Below are 16173 nucleotides of genomic sequence, written 5' to 3' on the forward strand. Positions count from 1 at the left end.
TGTATCACTGAAAGAAGATATATTGGCTGTGGGGCCGGGTAACTGCCGCATATATTTAACACTTATAGATTTTAGTCCATCTTCAATTTGAAAGTGATGCCTGCCTGCTTGCCTGCTAGAACGGAGCTTTCCACTCGAAAGTAGAAACATGGTTTGATGAAACGAAAGCTTGGCTGCGCAGCTTCAGATACTCCTCTCTGACATAGGCTACATAACTCCACTTCACTTCGCACACCATAGGCTCTGGCTCGTGGACAAGCAAAAACCATCCTTTTTGGCCCCAGGCAAGAGTTCTGCGGAGCTTCCCAAAATGTGATGCCATATGCATCAATCTGGCCTGAGACCCACACTTTCCGTAAAAACCGCACAGGTTTAGACCCTTACCAGTTTCCAGGAATAAGCCGACATCGGCGGCATAGAAAAAAAAAAAAAAAAAAAAAAAAAAAAAAAAAAAAAAAAAAAAAAAAAAAAAAAAAAAAAAAAAAAAAAAAACGGGACAAAACCAAACTGTTGCTCTCGCAACACAAAAATGAATGATCATGGATTGTTAATTTAATTGACTTATGCTAATATTTGTTCCATAAAGTTTCAGTAATTTTTTATTTATGAAGATAAAAAAAGGAAACATTTAAGACGTATTAAGTTTTTAGTAAAGCGCAAATAATGTTGTAGTCTAGAGATGGCATGATAATTTTTTTTTAAAACAAGAGAAGATAAGTATGTTCTAAAATAAGATGAAGTAATCCATGAAATCCTTTCATCCTACGATATTGAACGACAAAATATGTTTAAAATGTTTTACCTTTCTTAACTTAAATAAATAATTTTTTTATAACTTTAAGGAACATACATCAGTATAAGTATACTAAACTGACAATCCACAGCCGAAAATAGCGACGAAGACTACACTGCCTTTCCATAACAAACAAATGCAACGTAGAAACAATAGGGAAAGTTTTTTCAAGACAATGGAAATTATTTATGTAGATATTTCGGCCCTATGTCCAAGGGCCGTCTTCAGCACAATACAATAATATATATATATATAAAAGAACTTACATCAAATTGTGAGAATTAATACTGATTAGTTAAAAACACTTATTAAAACATTTTTTTTTTTAATATAGCCCTAGCATCCTTATTTCAGCGAAGTTCAACCAGGACTCTAGGGCTATATTAAAAAAAAAAAAAAATGTTTTAATAAGTGTTCTTAACTAATCAGTTTTAATTCTCACAATTTGATGTAAGTTCTTTTATATATGTATATATATATTATTGTATTGTGCTGAAGACGGCCCTTGGACATACGGCCGAAATATCTACATAAATAATTTCCATTGTCTTGAAAAAACTTTCCCTATTTTTTCTACGTTGTATTTGTTTTAATCCACAGCCATTTTTTCAGTTAAGTGCAAAGTATGTTGTGGTCTTGTGAAGGTTGTCAAAGACATAATTTCCTGACTTTTAAACTACGAGGAGCAAAATGGCTATATCAAAATTTTGGTTAAATGTGTTTTGGTAATTGATGGTTGTGGGGGGTCTTGCTGCCATCCAATCAATTTCGACTAATAAAAATAGCACTAACCCTTTTAATTTCCTATCGAATGAGTATTTTTCGAAGCTTCTACGACTACAAATGGCCATCTCAAAATTTTTATCAGATACATTTTGGGAAAATACGAGGTCAGGGGGGTGGGTGGGTATCCACCCTCCGATCATTATGTATTTTAAAATCGGCACTGGAACTTCTGATTACCAATCCAATGAGCCCCCTTCAAAACTTCACACATTTACCCTTACTATATATACCTTATATGCACACCCAGGGCATGACTTACAACCCTTACCCTGAGGGCTGTGGGGGGGGGGATGTCAATCTTCCAAGACATAATTTTCGGACCCTTCAACTACGTTGAACAAAATGTCTATCTCAGAACTTTAATTGGATGTGTTTGGGGAAATTATGGGCGCGGGAGGAGGGATTAGTTGCCCTCCAATCACTTTCGACTATTGAAAAGGGCCGTGGCCCTTTCAATTTATAATCGAATGAGCTCTTTTCGAAGTTTCTGCGACAACGCCTTCGACACGAAGTGCCCTGGTCTCAAACCAAAAAAATTAACAAATCAGTAATAGAATGAGCCCACATCGCCATTGCGCTGCCTGTGATTCGTTAAACCATTAACGATGTCCTTGTGGATTTTAAGACAAGGATATTCGCACCATTATTCCTGTTCTGTCCTTCATTGTAGAGATTTTAAATAAAAGATATTTAAGTGTATATGTCTTATTGTAAAACGTCCGTTAAAATTAGAATTGGGCGCCAATGGTGATTGTATTTTCCTTTTATCAAACAGTTCGTGGTAACGAACTGTAGTAAGGAGCAACCCGGCTCAATAGTAAACGAAACTCTAAAAAACGGAATTTCAATGCTGAATCATATATCAAAAGAATCGGATTTTTATGCTGATTTCAAATATATAAGTTTCATCAAGTTTAGTTATTGTCATCAAAAGTTACGAGCCTGAGAAAATTTGCCTTATTTTGGAAAATAGGGGGTAACACCCCCTAAAAGTCATAGGATGTAAACAAAAATTACACCATCGCATTCAGCGTATCAGAGAACCCTCTAGAAAAAATTTCAAGGTCCAATCTACAAAAACGTGGAATTTCGTATTTTTTGCCAGAAGACAAATCACGGGTGCGTGTTTATTTGTTTTTTGTTTTTTTTTTTTCCCAGGGGTCATCGTATCGACCAAGTGGTCCTAGAGTGTTGCAAGAGGGCTCATTCTAACGGAAATGAAAAGTTCTAGTGCCCTTTTTAAGTGACCAAAAAATTGGAGGGCACCTAGGCCCCCTCCCACGCTCATTTTTTTTCCCAAAGTCAACGGATCAAAATTTTGAGATAGCCATTTTGTTCCGCATAGTCGAAAACCATAATAACTATGTCTTTGGGGATGACTTACCCCCCACAGTCCCTGGGGGAGGGGCTGCAAGTTACAAACTTTGACCAATGTTTACATACAGTAATGGTTACTGGGAAGTGTACCGACGTTATCAGGGGGATTTTTTTGGTTTGGGTGTGGGGTTCAGGGAGGGGGCTATATGGGAAGATCTTTCCTTGGAGGAATATTTCATGGGGGAAGAGAAATTCAATGAAAAGGGCGCAGGACTTTCTAGCATTACTATAAAAAAAACAATGAAAATATAAACATGAAAAAGTTTTTTCAATTGAAAGTAAGGAGAAGCACTAAAACTTAAAAAGGAACAGAGATTATTACGCACATGAGGGGTTCTAAAAATACTTTAGCATAAAGAGCGAGGTATTTAGGAGGAGATAAACACTTCACTCTTTATGCTAAAATTTTTTTAAATAATTTCAACTATTTATTCTACGGCCTTTCTGATTCAGGGGTCATTCTTAAAGAATTGGGATAAAACAAGATTTAGTGTGAAGAGCGAGGTATTAACGAGGGGACCAACCCCCTCATATATATAATCAAAAATATAAGAATATAAAAGTTTGTCACGTAAGTTAATTCTTAAGTTACGTATTTTTTTTTACTAATGAAAACGTTCGTTAAAAATAAAAGATCTAGTTGCCTTTTTAAGTAACCGAAAAATTGGAGGGCAACAAGACCTCCTTCCCCACCCCTTATTTCTCAAAATCGTCTGAACAAAACTAAGAGAAAGCCATTTAGCCAAAAAAAGAATTAATATACAAATTTCATTTTAATAATTTATGTACGGAAAGCCAAAATCAGTCATGCATTAATTAAAAAACTTTGAGAAATTAAATAAAAAAAACAAGTTTTTTTAAATGAAAGTAAGGAGCGGCATTAAAACTTAAAACGAACAGAAATTACTCCGTATATGAAAGGGGCTTTTCCTCCTCGACACCCCGCTCCTTGCGCTAAAGTTTGATTCTTTCTCGCAACTCTACTTTTTAAAACAATAAAAAATTTTAGCGTAAGGAGCGGGGTGTCGAGGAGGAAAAGCCCCTTTCATATACGGAGTAATTTCTGTTCGTTTTAAGTTTTAATGTCGCTCCTTACTTTCATTTAAAAAAACTTGTTTTTTTTATTTAATGAACAAAAGGCTTGAGAAATAATATCAGCGTTCCTATAATAAGAATCTTCAATTTTCCGAAAAAGGCCCAGTCTAATGAAGAAACTAAACGAAAAGCGTACCCATTGAAAAAGGCTTATTACTTTTAAACTTGTACGAATTATATTTTCAGGCTCACAGCAAAGAAATATATACAATTAAATGGTCTCCTACAGGTCCTGGAACAAATAATCCGAACATGAATCTGCTTCTTGCGTCAGCGTCTTTTGATTCGACTGTCCGTTTATGGGATGTGGAGAGGGGCTCCTGCATTCATACTTTAACTAAGCACACTGAACCAGTAAGTATATTTCTTACCATTCTCGACCTGATATAACCCTCACTGTATTTCCCACAAAGTTCCAAATTATCCTTCCAAGTTTATGTAGAGGTAAACTCCCCTGTTCTTAATTCTGGGAGTTCTTGATTCTAGCTCACGATAGCTTGGATCAAATTTTATCTTATATTAGCGAAAAAAAGACGATAAACATTACCATATCTCGTCCGTTTCATACACACCTCGTATGTTGAAATCTTGATAATACAAGAAATGACAACTTGCATTTGGGAACTTTCTTTCAATAGAAGTCAATAGTAAGCGAGGTCTATTGGTGTAACATATCAGAATAAAAATGGTCTGAATGCAGGTTCATATGGGTAAAAAGAACTAATCCATTTCCCTCGACACGATTGTAACAATCGATTTAGTTTTTAATATGATTTCTGCATTTGAATTTTATTCTTCTCATATGTTTAGAATATCGATTGATAAATATATTTTTTGGCACACTGATTGGTAATATTTTGAAGGTAATTAATGTTCTGAGTCACAAAACCATAGACTGGTCTTTAGGGTGGAGAGGGCACATCCTCTTAATCAGATATTTTACGCTTGTTTTAGGTCTTAGTGCATTATTTATTGTAATTTCTGTTCGTTGTTTGTCTCGTTCCTTCATCGTGGTTGCAGCAGTAGCTGCAGCCGAGTAGAGACTGAACCATGGCCCATTGTAACCCAATTAAAAATATATATATATTTGTTGTGGGTGTCTAGAGAATATTTTTACGAATTGACGCTAATTCAGAAATGATGCTTTTTACCAAGATTCAACAAAACAGTATTCTGACAGTGTTCAGGATTTCTAACATTGTTGTTGTTGGGAATTCTGAAAGACCGTGAAACCACTCAAACTTGACGTTAAGTGGAAAGGGATATATACAATTGAAAAAGCCATAATTGAAAACCCTTAATCAGAGGCTTGCAGTTACCCATATTGAAAAGGAAACCATTTTTAGAAAATTGGCATAAAACCATTTTTAGAAGGTAAATTTGCACTCATACCACGACCTTTGAGCGTCATATGGTATCGAAAAGTGCCACTTTCGTCGATGGCCAATTCTAGCCAGGGGTTTACACTTCCTGATCTTGGACAAGAAAGAAAATCACATTTTTGCAGGTGTAATACTTGCTTTATTCTTTTTTTTTTGACGGGTCATCTTATAAAACAGATGGTCGGAGACAGAAAATTGGCAGATGGTCAATTTACTGAAAGAAATATAAACTCGATCAAATAGAGGTAAGAAGTGTCTAACGAGACGAATTCACCCGGAGATAAGACTTCGTCTTATTCGTCGTTGGGACGAATAAGAGTTGATATGAAAGCTAATCTTTGAGGGTTCTGTGGTATCTAAAATGCCTCTTTTGGATGGTATTTTTGGAGTGGAAGGGTTAGGAAAGTTGACCCGTCCCCATTATGGAAGGTATTATTTAGAGGAATAGCTGAAATAAAAGGTAAGCACGATTGAATACATAAATGAAATGATAGACTTGGCTGTACCATATGATACTAAAACTTGATATTAACTAGTGAGACAGATCTGCAAATTGAGAAAATCGAGCGCTCACTTAGCATGCGAATGGTATTTGACAAGAAATTTTCCATCAGAACTTTTTTTTTTAAAGAGAAGAGTTTGGTGCTGAATGCAGGTATATTCGAGGAAAGAAAAAAAAATAATTTTATTCATTTAGATTGAGGTGTAATGCACTTTTTCATCATTAAAGAATATAAATAATCGTTTCAACTTTTTCCAATCAGAAAGATATTGCTGTCCTTTGCTGCCGTATCAAAAACTGTGCTTCTTTATTTTTAAATGAAGTATTCTTTATTTCTTTATTTGCATAGTATTTCTTTATTTTTATGCCACGTTTTGCCATGCCAATCAGCTTGTTCCTTATTCCTGGGGAGAAAAAGAGCGTCTTTATAAAATCAGGCTAACTAATGCTATAGATAGTGTCTAAACCACACTAACTATGCAAGGCGGAATGAAAAGAATTGAAGGAATGAAGTGAAAGTGAAAAGTGAATTGAATGAATGAAGTGTAAGTGAATTGAATGACTGATTGAATTGAATGATAGAATCTACTGAATTGTACGTAATTTGCACTTCAGTGATTTTTCTCGAGCTATGTTTCATTTTTCATAACAAAAAAAAAATCACCATAATAACCAAGATTACTGAAAAAAAAATTACTGTGGGTTGATAGTTTAATATTATACTTGTATATATATACCTGTATATATACCTGTATTATACCTGAAAGCCTTAACCATTTCGAATTTATTAAAGTTAAAAAAGAGAAAAAATTAAAAAAATAAATTTTTTCCTTCCGTAAATTGCATGTTACGTTCTGGTTTTTGGATATCACAGAAGATGTTTGTCCTTCTCCTTTTTGTGGTGGTTTCTAATCGCTTTAAATTTGACGTGATTTATTTTAATTTTTATTCGTTTGGGTTTATCTATTTGTTGAGAGTAATTTATGGTCGTTGGCTTTTTCTCATAGGTTTACTATTTTGATTTTTATTTACATACTGGAGAAAATTGTGATGTTTCAAATGCACGATTAACTAGATTTGTTTTGCGCCTTGGAATTGGTCTTTACTTCTTTTTTATTTAATTAAAAGACAAACTCCATTTTTTGAACTAAGTAGCATGTTGTTTTCCGGTTGACAGCATAAATAGTTGAAGCAAAACATATTAGGGAAGGAAGGAGCTCCCCCTTCTCTGAAAATAATCGAAAAAATTTACTTCGCCATCCCAGAAGTCTTATGCAAGTTTTTTTTTTTTAGGTGTACAGTGTAGCCTTTTCTCCTGATGGCAAGTTTTTAGCATCTGGTAGTTTTGATAAATGTGTGCATATTTGGTCTACACAAAGTGGACAGCTACTTCATTCTTATAAAGGTACAGGAGGTATATTTGAGGTGTGTTGGAATTCAAGAGGAGATAAAGTAGGAGCCAGTGCTTCAGATGGCAGTGTATTTGTCCTGGATCTCAGGAAATGAACTTTAATGAATGGTTGCTTGTTTCATTGATCCACGAACTCTTTTTTTATTTGACTTCTTGATTTCTTACTTTTTGAATTAATAAATTGTATTTTTAGGATATTTATAGATAGCAGTATTCTGCATGCAACATTAAAAAACGTAAAGGGAATTGAATTACGCAGGGTGTCCCAATAGTCACTGTATCCAACAACTACGGCCAGATTCAGTGTCTCTTATAGCCTATACATGTTAGTAACATTTTCATTTTGAACTTTGGGACTGATACTGAAAATGAGAATAATTAATTTCTCTTAGCTTGCCACTTCGGTAAGAAACTTGAGACACTTATATTAAGGAGAAGTAACTTTCATTAAGACCAGTTCTTTAGGTTAGCGTTTCCTGTGAAAGACGTGATGTTGCAACAAGTCTATAGCAGTATAAAAGGTAAAGGATACGGCATTAGACTTTACAGTCCGTACCGACGGTGCTGATCTCCGTTTCTTGGCCCTTCAGCCAGGAAGTGCAATGGGGGTTGGGTTGCCCTTCAGCCAGGAAGTGCAATATACTATATCAATATATTGCACTAATATGACAAGATACTTATAACGTTGGATTTATTAACTTCTAGCTTATCTATTCAGGTGGACTTGCTCAAAAACAAGGAAGTTTCACTTTTTTAATCTAGAAAAAGCAGCAAATTTCAATAATCAGATAGTGCACTTTCTAGTTTCTGAGTTGTTGGCGAAGAACCTATCATTCGCACGAAACATGATACCTATTAAAACACCCACATCCTAAATAATTTCTAAGACCACACTCGCTAATCATGACAAAACATACAATCGTGAAGAAGAGAGAAAACCAGAACAATTTTCTCTCCCCGCGATTTTGTTTTGTCATGATTAGCCATTGAGGTCTTTTAAATTATTTACGACTTGCTCAAGTGAAGCCCAGTCTGTTCTTAATGATTTTGATTTGTCAAAAAACAAGCCAACCTAACCAGCAATAATTTTTACACATTTGAAGGGTAGGGTATTCTTCCGAATTCTCTTCATTTGCGTCTAAATCTAGGTACGTAATCCAAAGGACAGTTTTATGATAGGGTTGGCTTTCAGTCATTCATTTAGAGTTAAAAAAAAAAACAAAAAAAAACACAATTTTTTCGTAGTAATATAAAATCAAAAACTCAACATTTTCTACAGCAAAACCTTTCACCGAAAAAAAAACGAACAAATGATCTGGCAGTTATTGTCCTCGTTTTCTCTCTTCTTCCAGATTTAATGTTTTAACACCCACATCCACAGAGCCAAAGGTATATTTGTGCGAAACTTCGCCTGCATATGCAGCCTGTCCCAAGCCAGGATAAAGAAGGAGTTTTGGGCTGTGGGCTTGCTACCCACTCCTGTAAGAAGCCGTGGGCAACAGAAACATCTATTGAGAATAGCCTCGGATCTTTTTTTTTTTATGACGACCGCAACACCCGGACATGATTTTTGACAGAGAAAATAATTCCTTCAAATTTGAATTCTGGAACGTTCGAACAACGTCCGAGTTATCCAAGACAGAACAAGTTTTGAAAGAAATGAGCCAGCACGATCTAGACATCCTCGCTCTGTCCGAGGTACAATGGCCTGGTTCAGGCCTTGAAAAGTTGCCAAGTGGAGACAGCATCATATTCAGTGGACCAGAGTCAAGGAGAGAACACTGAGTTGCCCTTAAGATGACGAAAAAAAACAACAGTATATTCCTTTTAAAGTGGTAGCCAGTTTCATCCAGGATTCTTAGCGCTAGGTTTGCCAGCCAGCTTGCAAAATTTTTTGTAGTGGTCTGTTATGCACTCACAAACGAAGCAAGCGATGATGTAAAGGAATAATTTTACAGAACCCTGCAATCAGTTGCCAGTAATATACCTAGACATTATATAGCTTGTTTTGTTGGTGATTTCAATGCAAAAATTGGTGACGACCGCGAATATTGCCCCCAGTCTATGGGTTGCCATGGCCTCGGTAATCGGAACGAAAATGCTGAGCGTCTAATCGATTTTGCGCTCTCGAATGACCTAGATATTGGTGGGAGTCTGTTCCAACACCGTGATATCCACAAATATTCCTGGACCTCCCCAGATGGCATCACCAGAAATCAGATCGACCACTGCCTAGTCAGTCGCAAATGGCGCACTAGCCTCATGGACGTACGTTCACATAGAGGAGCTGATGTAGGGTCAGATCACAACCAGACCATTGCCAAATTTAAAGTCAAACTGAAGAAAAATGTTAAACAAGTACCCTATCCAAACCCACCTTTTGACTGGTATAAACTACTTGATAGCACAGTATAAAGAAACTTAGTGATCGAACTACTTAACAGATTCGAATCACTTTCCGTGCCAGAAAATCCAGACCAAGAAGAACTGTGGGAAGCGGCGAAAAAATCCTTCCATAAGGCGGTGATAGAAACACTGGGGTACATAAAACGTCCTAAGGACCAATGACTGACAGACTTGACAGACTGACAGAAACGCATAAAAGAAACCCTTCTTCAAAGCCAAACACCAGACCGTTTAATCCTGAAAAACACACGCTACCGCAAAGCAGAGAAAGCTGTGAAGAAGATCGCAAGGATGACCATCAAACACTGATCAAGAACAAAGCCAAACTTACTGAGGAAGCAGCCAAGAGAGGACACTCTAAAGCCCTATATCAGATCACAAGTGACATCGTTGGAAAGAAGCGTACAGTCAATGGCCCAGCCCGAGACAAATCTGGTGTTCTCGTAACCGAACCAGGTGCAGTGAATGAGTTACGAGCATCCCACTTTGAAAGACTCCTCAATAGGCCACCACCCGATGAGCCACCCAACATTCCCGCAACGCCATGCTTATCTCTAAACATTAGTATGGAGCCCCCAAGTGCTACGGAGATTCAAACAGCTGCCAAGAGATTGAAAAATGGTAAATCTCAAGGAGAAAACCATATGTCAGTAGAGATGATAAAGGTTTCAGTTGCAGTACCGATAAAATTTTGGACCGCCTTCTTCGCTACAATATGGGACAAGGAAAAGCTACCAGATGATTGGAAGCACGGTATAATAATACGCCTGCTTAAAAAGGGTGATGCCAGTGTACCAGGAAGCTGGCGAGGAATAAGCTTGATTTCGGTCCCCGGTAAACTACTGCATCATGTCAACTTGAAGAAAATACAAAATGAGCTCGAAAATCACCTAAGAGACGAACAATACGTGTTCTGTTCGAACTGTTACTGTCCCGATCGTAAATTTGTTTTACTAGTCCTCACTGAAGACAGCACGACCGTTATAAGTCCAAGGGAATTTTTTTAACACTTAGAGTGGAGAGATCGGGATGAAACTTGGTGGGAAAAATAAGCACAAGTCCTAGATACGTGATTGACATAACCGGAACAGATCTGCTCTCTTTGGGGATCTGTTCTGAAGGAAGTCGAGAATGGGGCTCAAAGCTTTACATGATTTTTATAGACTTTGAAAACGCCTTTGACTCTATAGATCAGGCAATTTTGTGGAAGATCCTTTTTTATTAGAGGATCCCAAGTAAAATAATCGCAATTATCATAGCTCTTTACGAGTGCTGCGAGTACTGCATCAAGACGCCCGAAGACCAAACTCGGTACTTTCGAAGTCTATCTGGCGTCAAACAAGGCTGTGTTCTGCCGCCATTACTTTTCGTGATAGCATTCGACTTATTCTCGAATTATCTTCGAATTTTTCTTATTCTAACCATCGACTATTCTCCCTAACTCCACGGCCGATGGTATCAAACTTCCTGCCGAAGTGATAGATGGTGACCCAGACTTTGCAGATGACGTTATAATGCTACAGTCGTGCAAGAAACGTCTGTAAGATCTTCTAAACAAAGTCAGCGAAAAAGCAAGTCAACTTGGCCTAAGAATATATTCGAGCAAAACCAAAACAATGTCGACTACTCATTCCCCATATCATATCAGATGTGGAAAAGGAAAAAATAGAACAGGCCGTGAAATTCAAATACCCTGAAAGCATAGTGGAGAATACGAGATAAGCATTCAAGGGAATAATGACCAGAATATGTAAGGGGGACGACGCCTTTCATAGGCTCAAGCATATAGAAGTCGAAAAATTAGTCGACCCAGCTTAAGTTACGCCTATTCAACAGCAACGGCATCCCGGTCCTCCTTTAAGCAGCCGAATCTTGGAGTTTGAACCCGCAACAGGAAAAGAGAATCCTTGCATTCGGGAATAATTGTCTTCGAGGAATTTTAAGTATTCATTGGTCAGACAGAATCACAAATGAAAAAGTCCGCAAACTTGCCAACCAGTCTCTAATGATCGATATCATTAGGACTCGGAGGTGGAGATACCTGGGCCATGTTCTACAAATGCAGGACACTCAGATACCAAAAGCCACTTTACATTGGCACCCAAACGGAAGTCGAAGACGAGAAAGACCTCGGAACACTGCGTCGAACATACCAGTATGACCTGCGCAGTATCCATGCTTCTCTTCAACCCATTGGCAAGACATATACGCAGCAGCCCAATTCAGAAAAGAATGGCGAAGTCCCGTGGATGCCCTGGGCGCCTCTGGTGGCACAGGCGGATCTAAGGTCTAAGGTAAATTATGGCATCCTTTATTGCTTAAAGAATAACGTCTCCAGCGTTTCTCTTTGTAATGATCAGTCTATTATTGTTTTCGTGGTTAAAATAGCATGAGTCCATTCAGATATCGTGTCGGGTTTCAGCACAAATATACAAAACTTATTTTCCCTATGTAGAGCAGTAGCGCTTTCAGGAAAGGGCTAAGTACACTTAACGTATTTTTTATTTTCATCAAGGCACTTTGTATGAAAGAGTTGTAGAAACTTCGGAAGACCTCAGTTGATAAGAAATTAAAGCTTTTAGTACCTTTTGCAAAAATCATAAGTGACTGTAGAGTAATCTACCCCCTCCCATATTCTCTTATTTCAAAACCTATCCAATTAAAATTTTGTGTTAGCCACTAAAAAGTTTAATGTAACTAGCGAGAGGTAGAGGAGAAGGCAGCTCCGGATTTATACAAAATAATCTCAGTTTGTTTTCAGTTTCATGGATACTCCATTCTTTCCTAAATTTTCTTTTTCTACATTTTTTTTTAATTTCTGATAGGATTTCAAGTCACAAAAGGACCAAATTTTTGTGAGAAAGTTCCCTTAATAGAAAATTCGTCCCGTATCTGTGGGCATTAAAAGACACTGATGAGCATTTAGATATCAAATCGAGTTGAAACAGATGTATAATTTATGTACCATTTATTTTACTCGGGAAAGGGTGATATTGAACAAGGAAGTATTTACAATTATATAGTTTTTAGGCTCTTTTAGCTTTAAAACTGTATATAAGAAGCGAACCAGGCTAATAGCATGAAATTCTAAAAATAAAGTTTCTTTTTTAACATATATGCTTCCAAAAATTTTATTATTTTGATATTTCTCAATATAACAAATTCTTGAAGTTTAAAGTTGTTGTTGTTTAGTTGACGTTTGAGCGAATCAACCGCTCATATACGTGAAGTTTAAAGTTACTCGTCAAAAACTACCGCCTGAGACAATTAACCAGATTTTAGAAAAGGGTAAAAACACCCACAAGGCCTAATTATCTTGATGAAAATTACACCATCAAAATTTGCATATAAAAGAACCCCATTTTAAAGTTCCATATTTACAGAAATGGGGACTATTGCTTCATTTTTTGGAACAGAAACTATAGGAAATCATTGATGCTTGTTTGTTTACTTTTTTCTCCTTGCGTGAAGGTATCCAGCCAATTCTCCTAGAAAATCAAAGAAGGCTTCTTCGAATGGGAGGTAACCGCTCTAAAGTCCCCTTTCAGAAGCCGAAAAGTGCGTCACAGTAATGAGACGTTTTCTGCCATTTCATGGCACAAAACTTCGATTTCGCTGAAAAGGAGGACAACTAAAAAGTGAGGGCAATTACATCAGGGACGGCTTCATACAGGGTGATTGAGATTCTAAATTGATTTAAAATTATAGATAACTTGCATATTGAGCTTATGATTTTCAGTTGCAGTAATCTCAAGTGATCGTACCCTTTGTTCTCAAGGAATCACGTGCCTAGTATGAATTAGGTTAATAATGACTTTAATTTATAAAGTTCTTTCAACCAAATTGAATCAGATACTTGATATCACTTGATATTTGATAGAAATTACGCATAGCAATGTAAAATTGCGTATCAGCTAATCTGTAGGAGGGGTAGTAGGTCATTCTCAAGGTATGGGAGGAAGGTGTGCATGATCCCTCAAAAATGTATTCTAATCATTAAATTTTCGAACTCCCCATGACCCTAAAAAAAAAAAAATGAGATTTGAGGTGGCGAGTAGCGATTGATCTTTAATCTGCCTTTATTTAAACTAAGCCTAAATAGTATGGTGTAGTATGGTGATAACTCCCCTCTTATTGCAATTAAATAAAAAAAAAAACTAGTTTTTTTTTAGCTGAAAGTAAGGAGCAACATTAAAACTTCAAACGAACAGAAATTACTCCGTATATAAAATAGGTCGTCCCCTCCGCAATCCCTCGCTCTTTACGCTAAAGTTTTTAATTGTTTTATAAAGTATAACTGTGGCAAAGAGTCAAACTTTAGCGTAAAGAGCGAGGGATTGCGGAGGGGAAAACCCATTTCATATACGGAGTAATTTCTGTTCGTTTTAAGTTTTAATGTCGCTCCCTACTTTCAGCTAAAAAAAACTAGTTTTTTTGTAATTTCTGAACGTTTTTGAATCAATGCATGTTTGATTTTGGCTCTCCGCACATAAATTATTAAAATGAAATTTGCATATTAATTCTTCTTTTTTTGGCTAAATGGCTTTCTCTTAGTTTTGATCAGACGATTTTGAGAAATAAGGGGTGGGGAAGGAGCCCTGTTGACTCCAATTTTTGGTTACTTAAAAGGGCAACTAGAACTTTTAATTGTTAACGAATGTTTTTATTAGTAAAAAATATACGTAACTTAAGAATTAACTTACGTAACAAACTTTTATATTCTTCTATTTTTATTATGTATATGAGGGGGTTTGTCCCCTCATTAATACATCGCTCTTTAAATTGAATCTTAAGTTTTGTCCCAATTCTTGAAGAATAACCCCTGAATCAGAAAGGCTGTAGAATAAATAGTTTAAATTACTAAAAATACTTAAGCATAAAGAGCGAGGTATTTATCTTCTCCTAAATACCCCGCTCTTTATGCTAAAGTATTTTTAGAACCCCTCATGTGCGTAATAATCTCAGTTCGTTTTAAGTTTTAATGCTACTCCTTACTATCAATTGAAAAAACTTTTTCATGTTAATTTTTTCATTTTTTTTATAGTAATGCTAGAAAATCCTGTGCCCTTTTCATTGAATTTCTCTTCCCCCATGACACATTCCTCCAAGGAAAGATCTTCTCACATAGCCCCCTCCCCTCAACCCCACCACCAAACCAAAAAATCCCACTGAAAACGTCTGTACGCATCTCACTTCCATTACTGTATGTAAACACTGGTCAGAGTTTGTAACTTGCAGCCCCTCCCCCAGAGACTGTGGGGGAGTAAGTCATCCCCAAAGACATAGTTATTATGGTTTTCGACTATGCGGAACAAAATGGCTATCTCAAAATTTTGATCCGTTTACTTTGGGAAAAAATGAGCGTGGAAGGGGGCATGGGTGCCCTCCAATTTTTTTGGTCACTTAAAAAGGGCACTAGAACTTTTCATTTCCGTTAGAATGAGCCCTCTTGCGACGTTCTAGGACTACTTGGTCGATACGATGACCCCTGGAGAAAAATAACAACAAATAAACACGCATCCATGATCTGTCTTCTGGCAAAAAATACGAGATCCCACATTTTTGTAGATAGGAGCTTGGAATTTTTGCTATAGGGTCCTCTGATACGCTGAATTTTTGTTAATAATGTGGTAATGATTAATGATAGTGGGATTTTTGTTAAGATTCAATGACTTTTAGGGGATGTTTCCCCCTGTTTTCCAAAATGAGGCAAATTTTCTCAGGCTTGTAACTTTTGGTGACAAAGATTAAATTTGATGAAACTTATATATTTAAAATCAGCATGAAAATCAGATTCTTTTGATGTATCTTTTACCATCAAAATTCCGTTTTTTAGAGTTTCGTTTACTATTGAGCCGGGTCGCTCCTTACTACAGTTCGTTACCACGAACTGTTTGAAAAAAAAACTTTCTTCTATTAAAAATCAAATTCATTTGTTAATTTTCTATATGTAGAACGGTGTATCGTAATGAACTGTAACTAAATGTGACTCGAACTAATAGTAAGCAACGGAAATAGGTTTTTATAGCAATCGTAAATACATAAAACTCGTAAAGTTTAATGATACCCACCTAAAGCTACGAACCAGAAAACATATACCTCGTTGTTGAAGAAGAAGTGGGGAAATCCCCCAAAGGGCAGGTGGTTTATATAGGAACACCATCAAAATTAGCAAACTAGAGGACCCTGTTGTAGAGGATTTAAAGTCAGTCAACAGGGACGAAATGGGCTTTGGGGCGGTGGACACCCTCCAAGACCCTCATTTCTCCTCAGCTGATATTTAGTTCTTTCGAAAATTTTATCAAAACTAAGATACGCCTACTTAATTCAAGCATCCGCAGAAAGCTTAATTCAAGCGTCAGTTTTCTTTAGTATATCTTAATTTTGTTGTACTATATGGCCCATTTTTCAGTTTTCACTG

At 36.6% G+C, this 16173-nt stretch overlaps 1 protein-coding gene across 1 annotated transcript in view; it reads left to right on the forward strand.

Annotated features, from left to right (window-relative positions):
- The window catches only part of LOC136035369 (F-box-like/WD repeat-containing protein TBL1X), a 51063-nt gene extending 43520 nt beyond the window's left edge, over positions 1 to 7543 (forward strand). The window contains exons 7-8 of the mRNA XM_065717128.1: positions 4238 to 4405; positions 7229 to 7543. Of these exons, the coding sequence (XP_065573200.1) occupies positions 4238 to 4405; positions 7229 to 7441 (381 nt within the window). The 3' untranslated portion in view covers positions 7442 to 7543. The remainder of the gene's footprint in view (positions 1 to 4237; positions 4406 to 7228) is intronic.
- The last annotated feature ends 8630 nt before the right edge of the window (positions 7544 to 16173 follow it).

This window comes from Artemia franciscana, chromosome 14, assembly GCF_032884065.1.
Source record: "Artemia franciscana chromosome 14, ASM3288406v1, whole genome shotgun sequence".
NCBI classification, from domain to species: Eukaryota; Metazoa; Arthropoda; class Branchiopoda; order Anostraca; family Artemiidae; genus Artemia; species Artemia franciscana.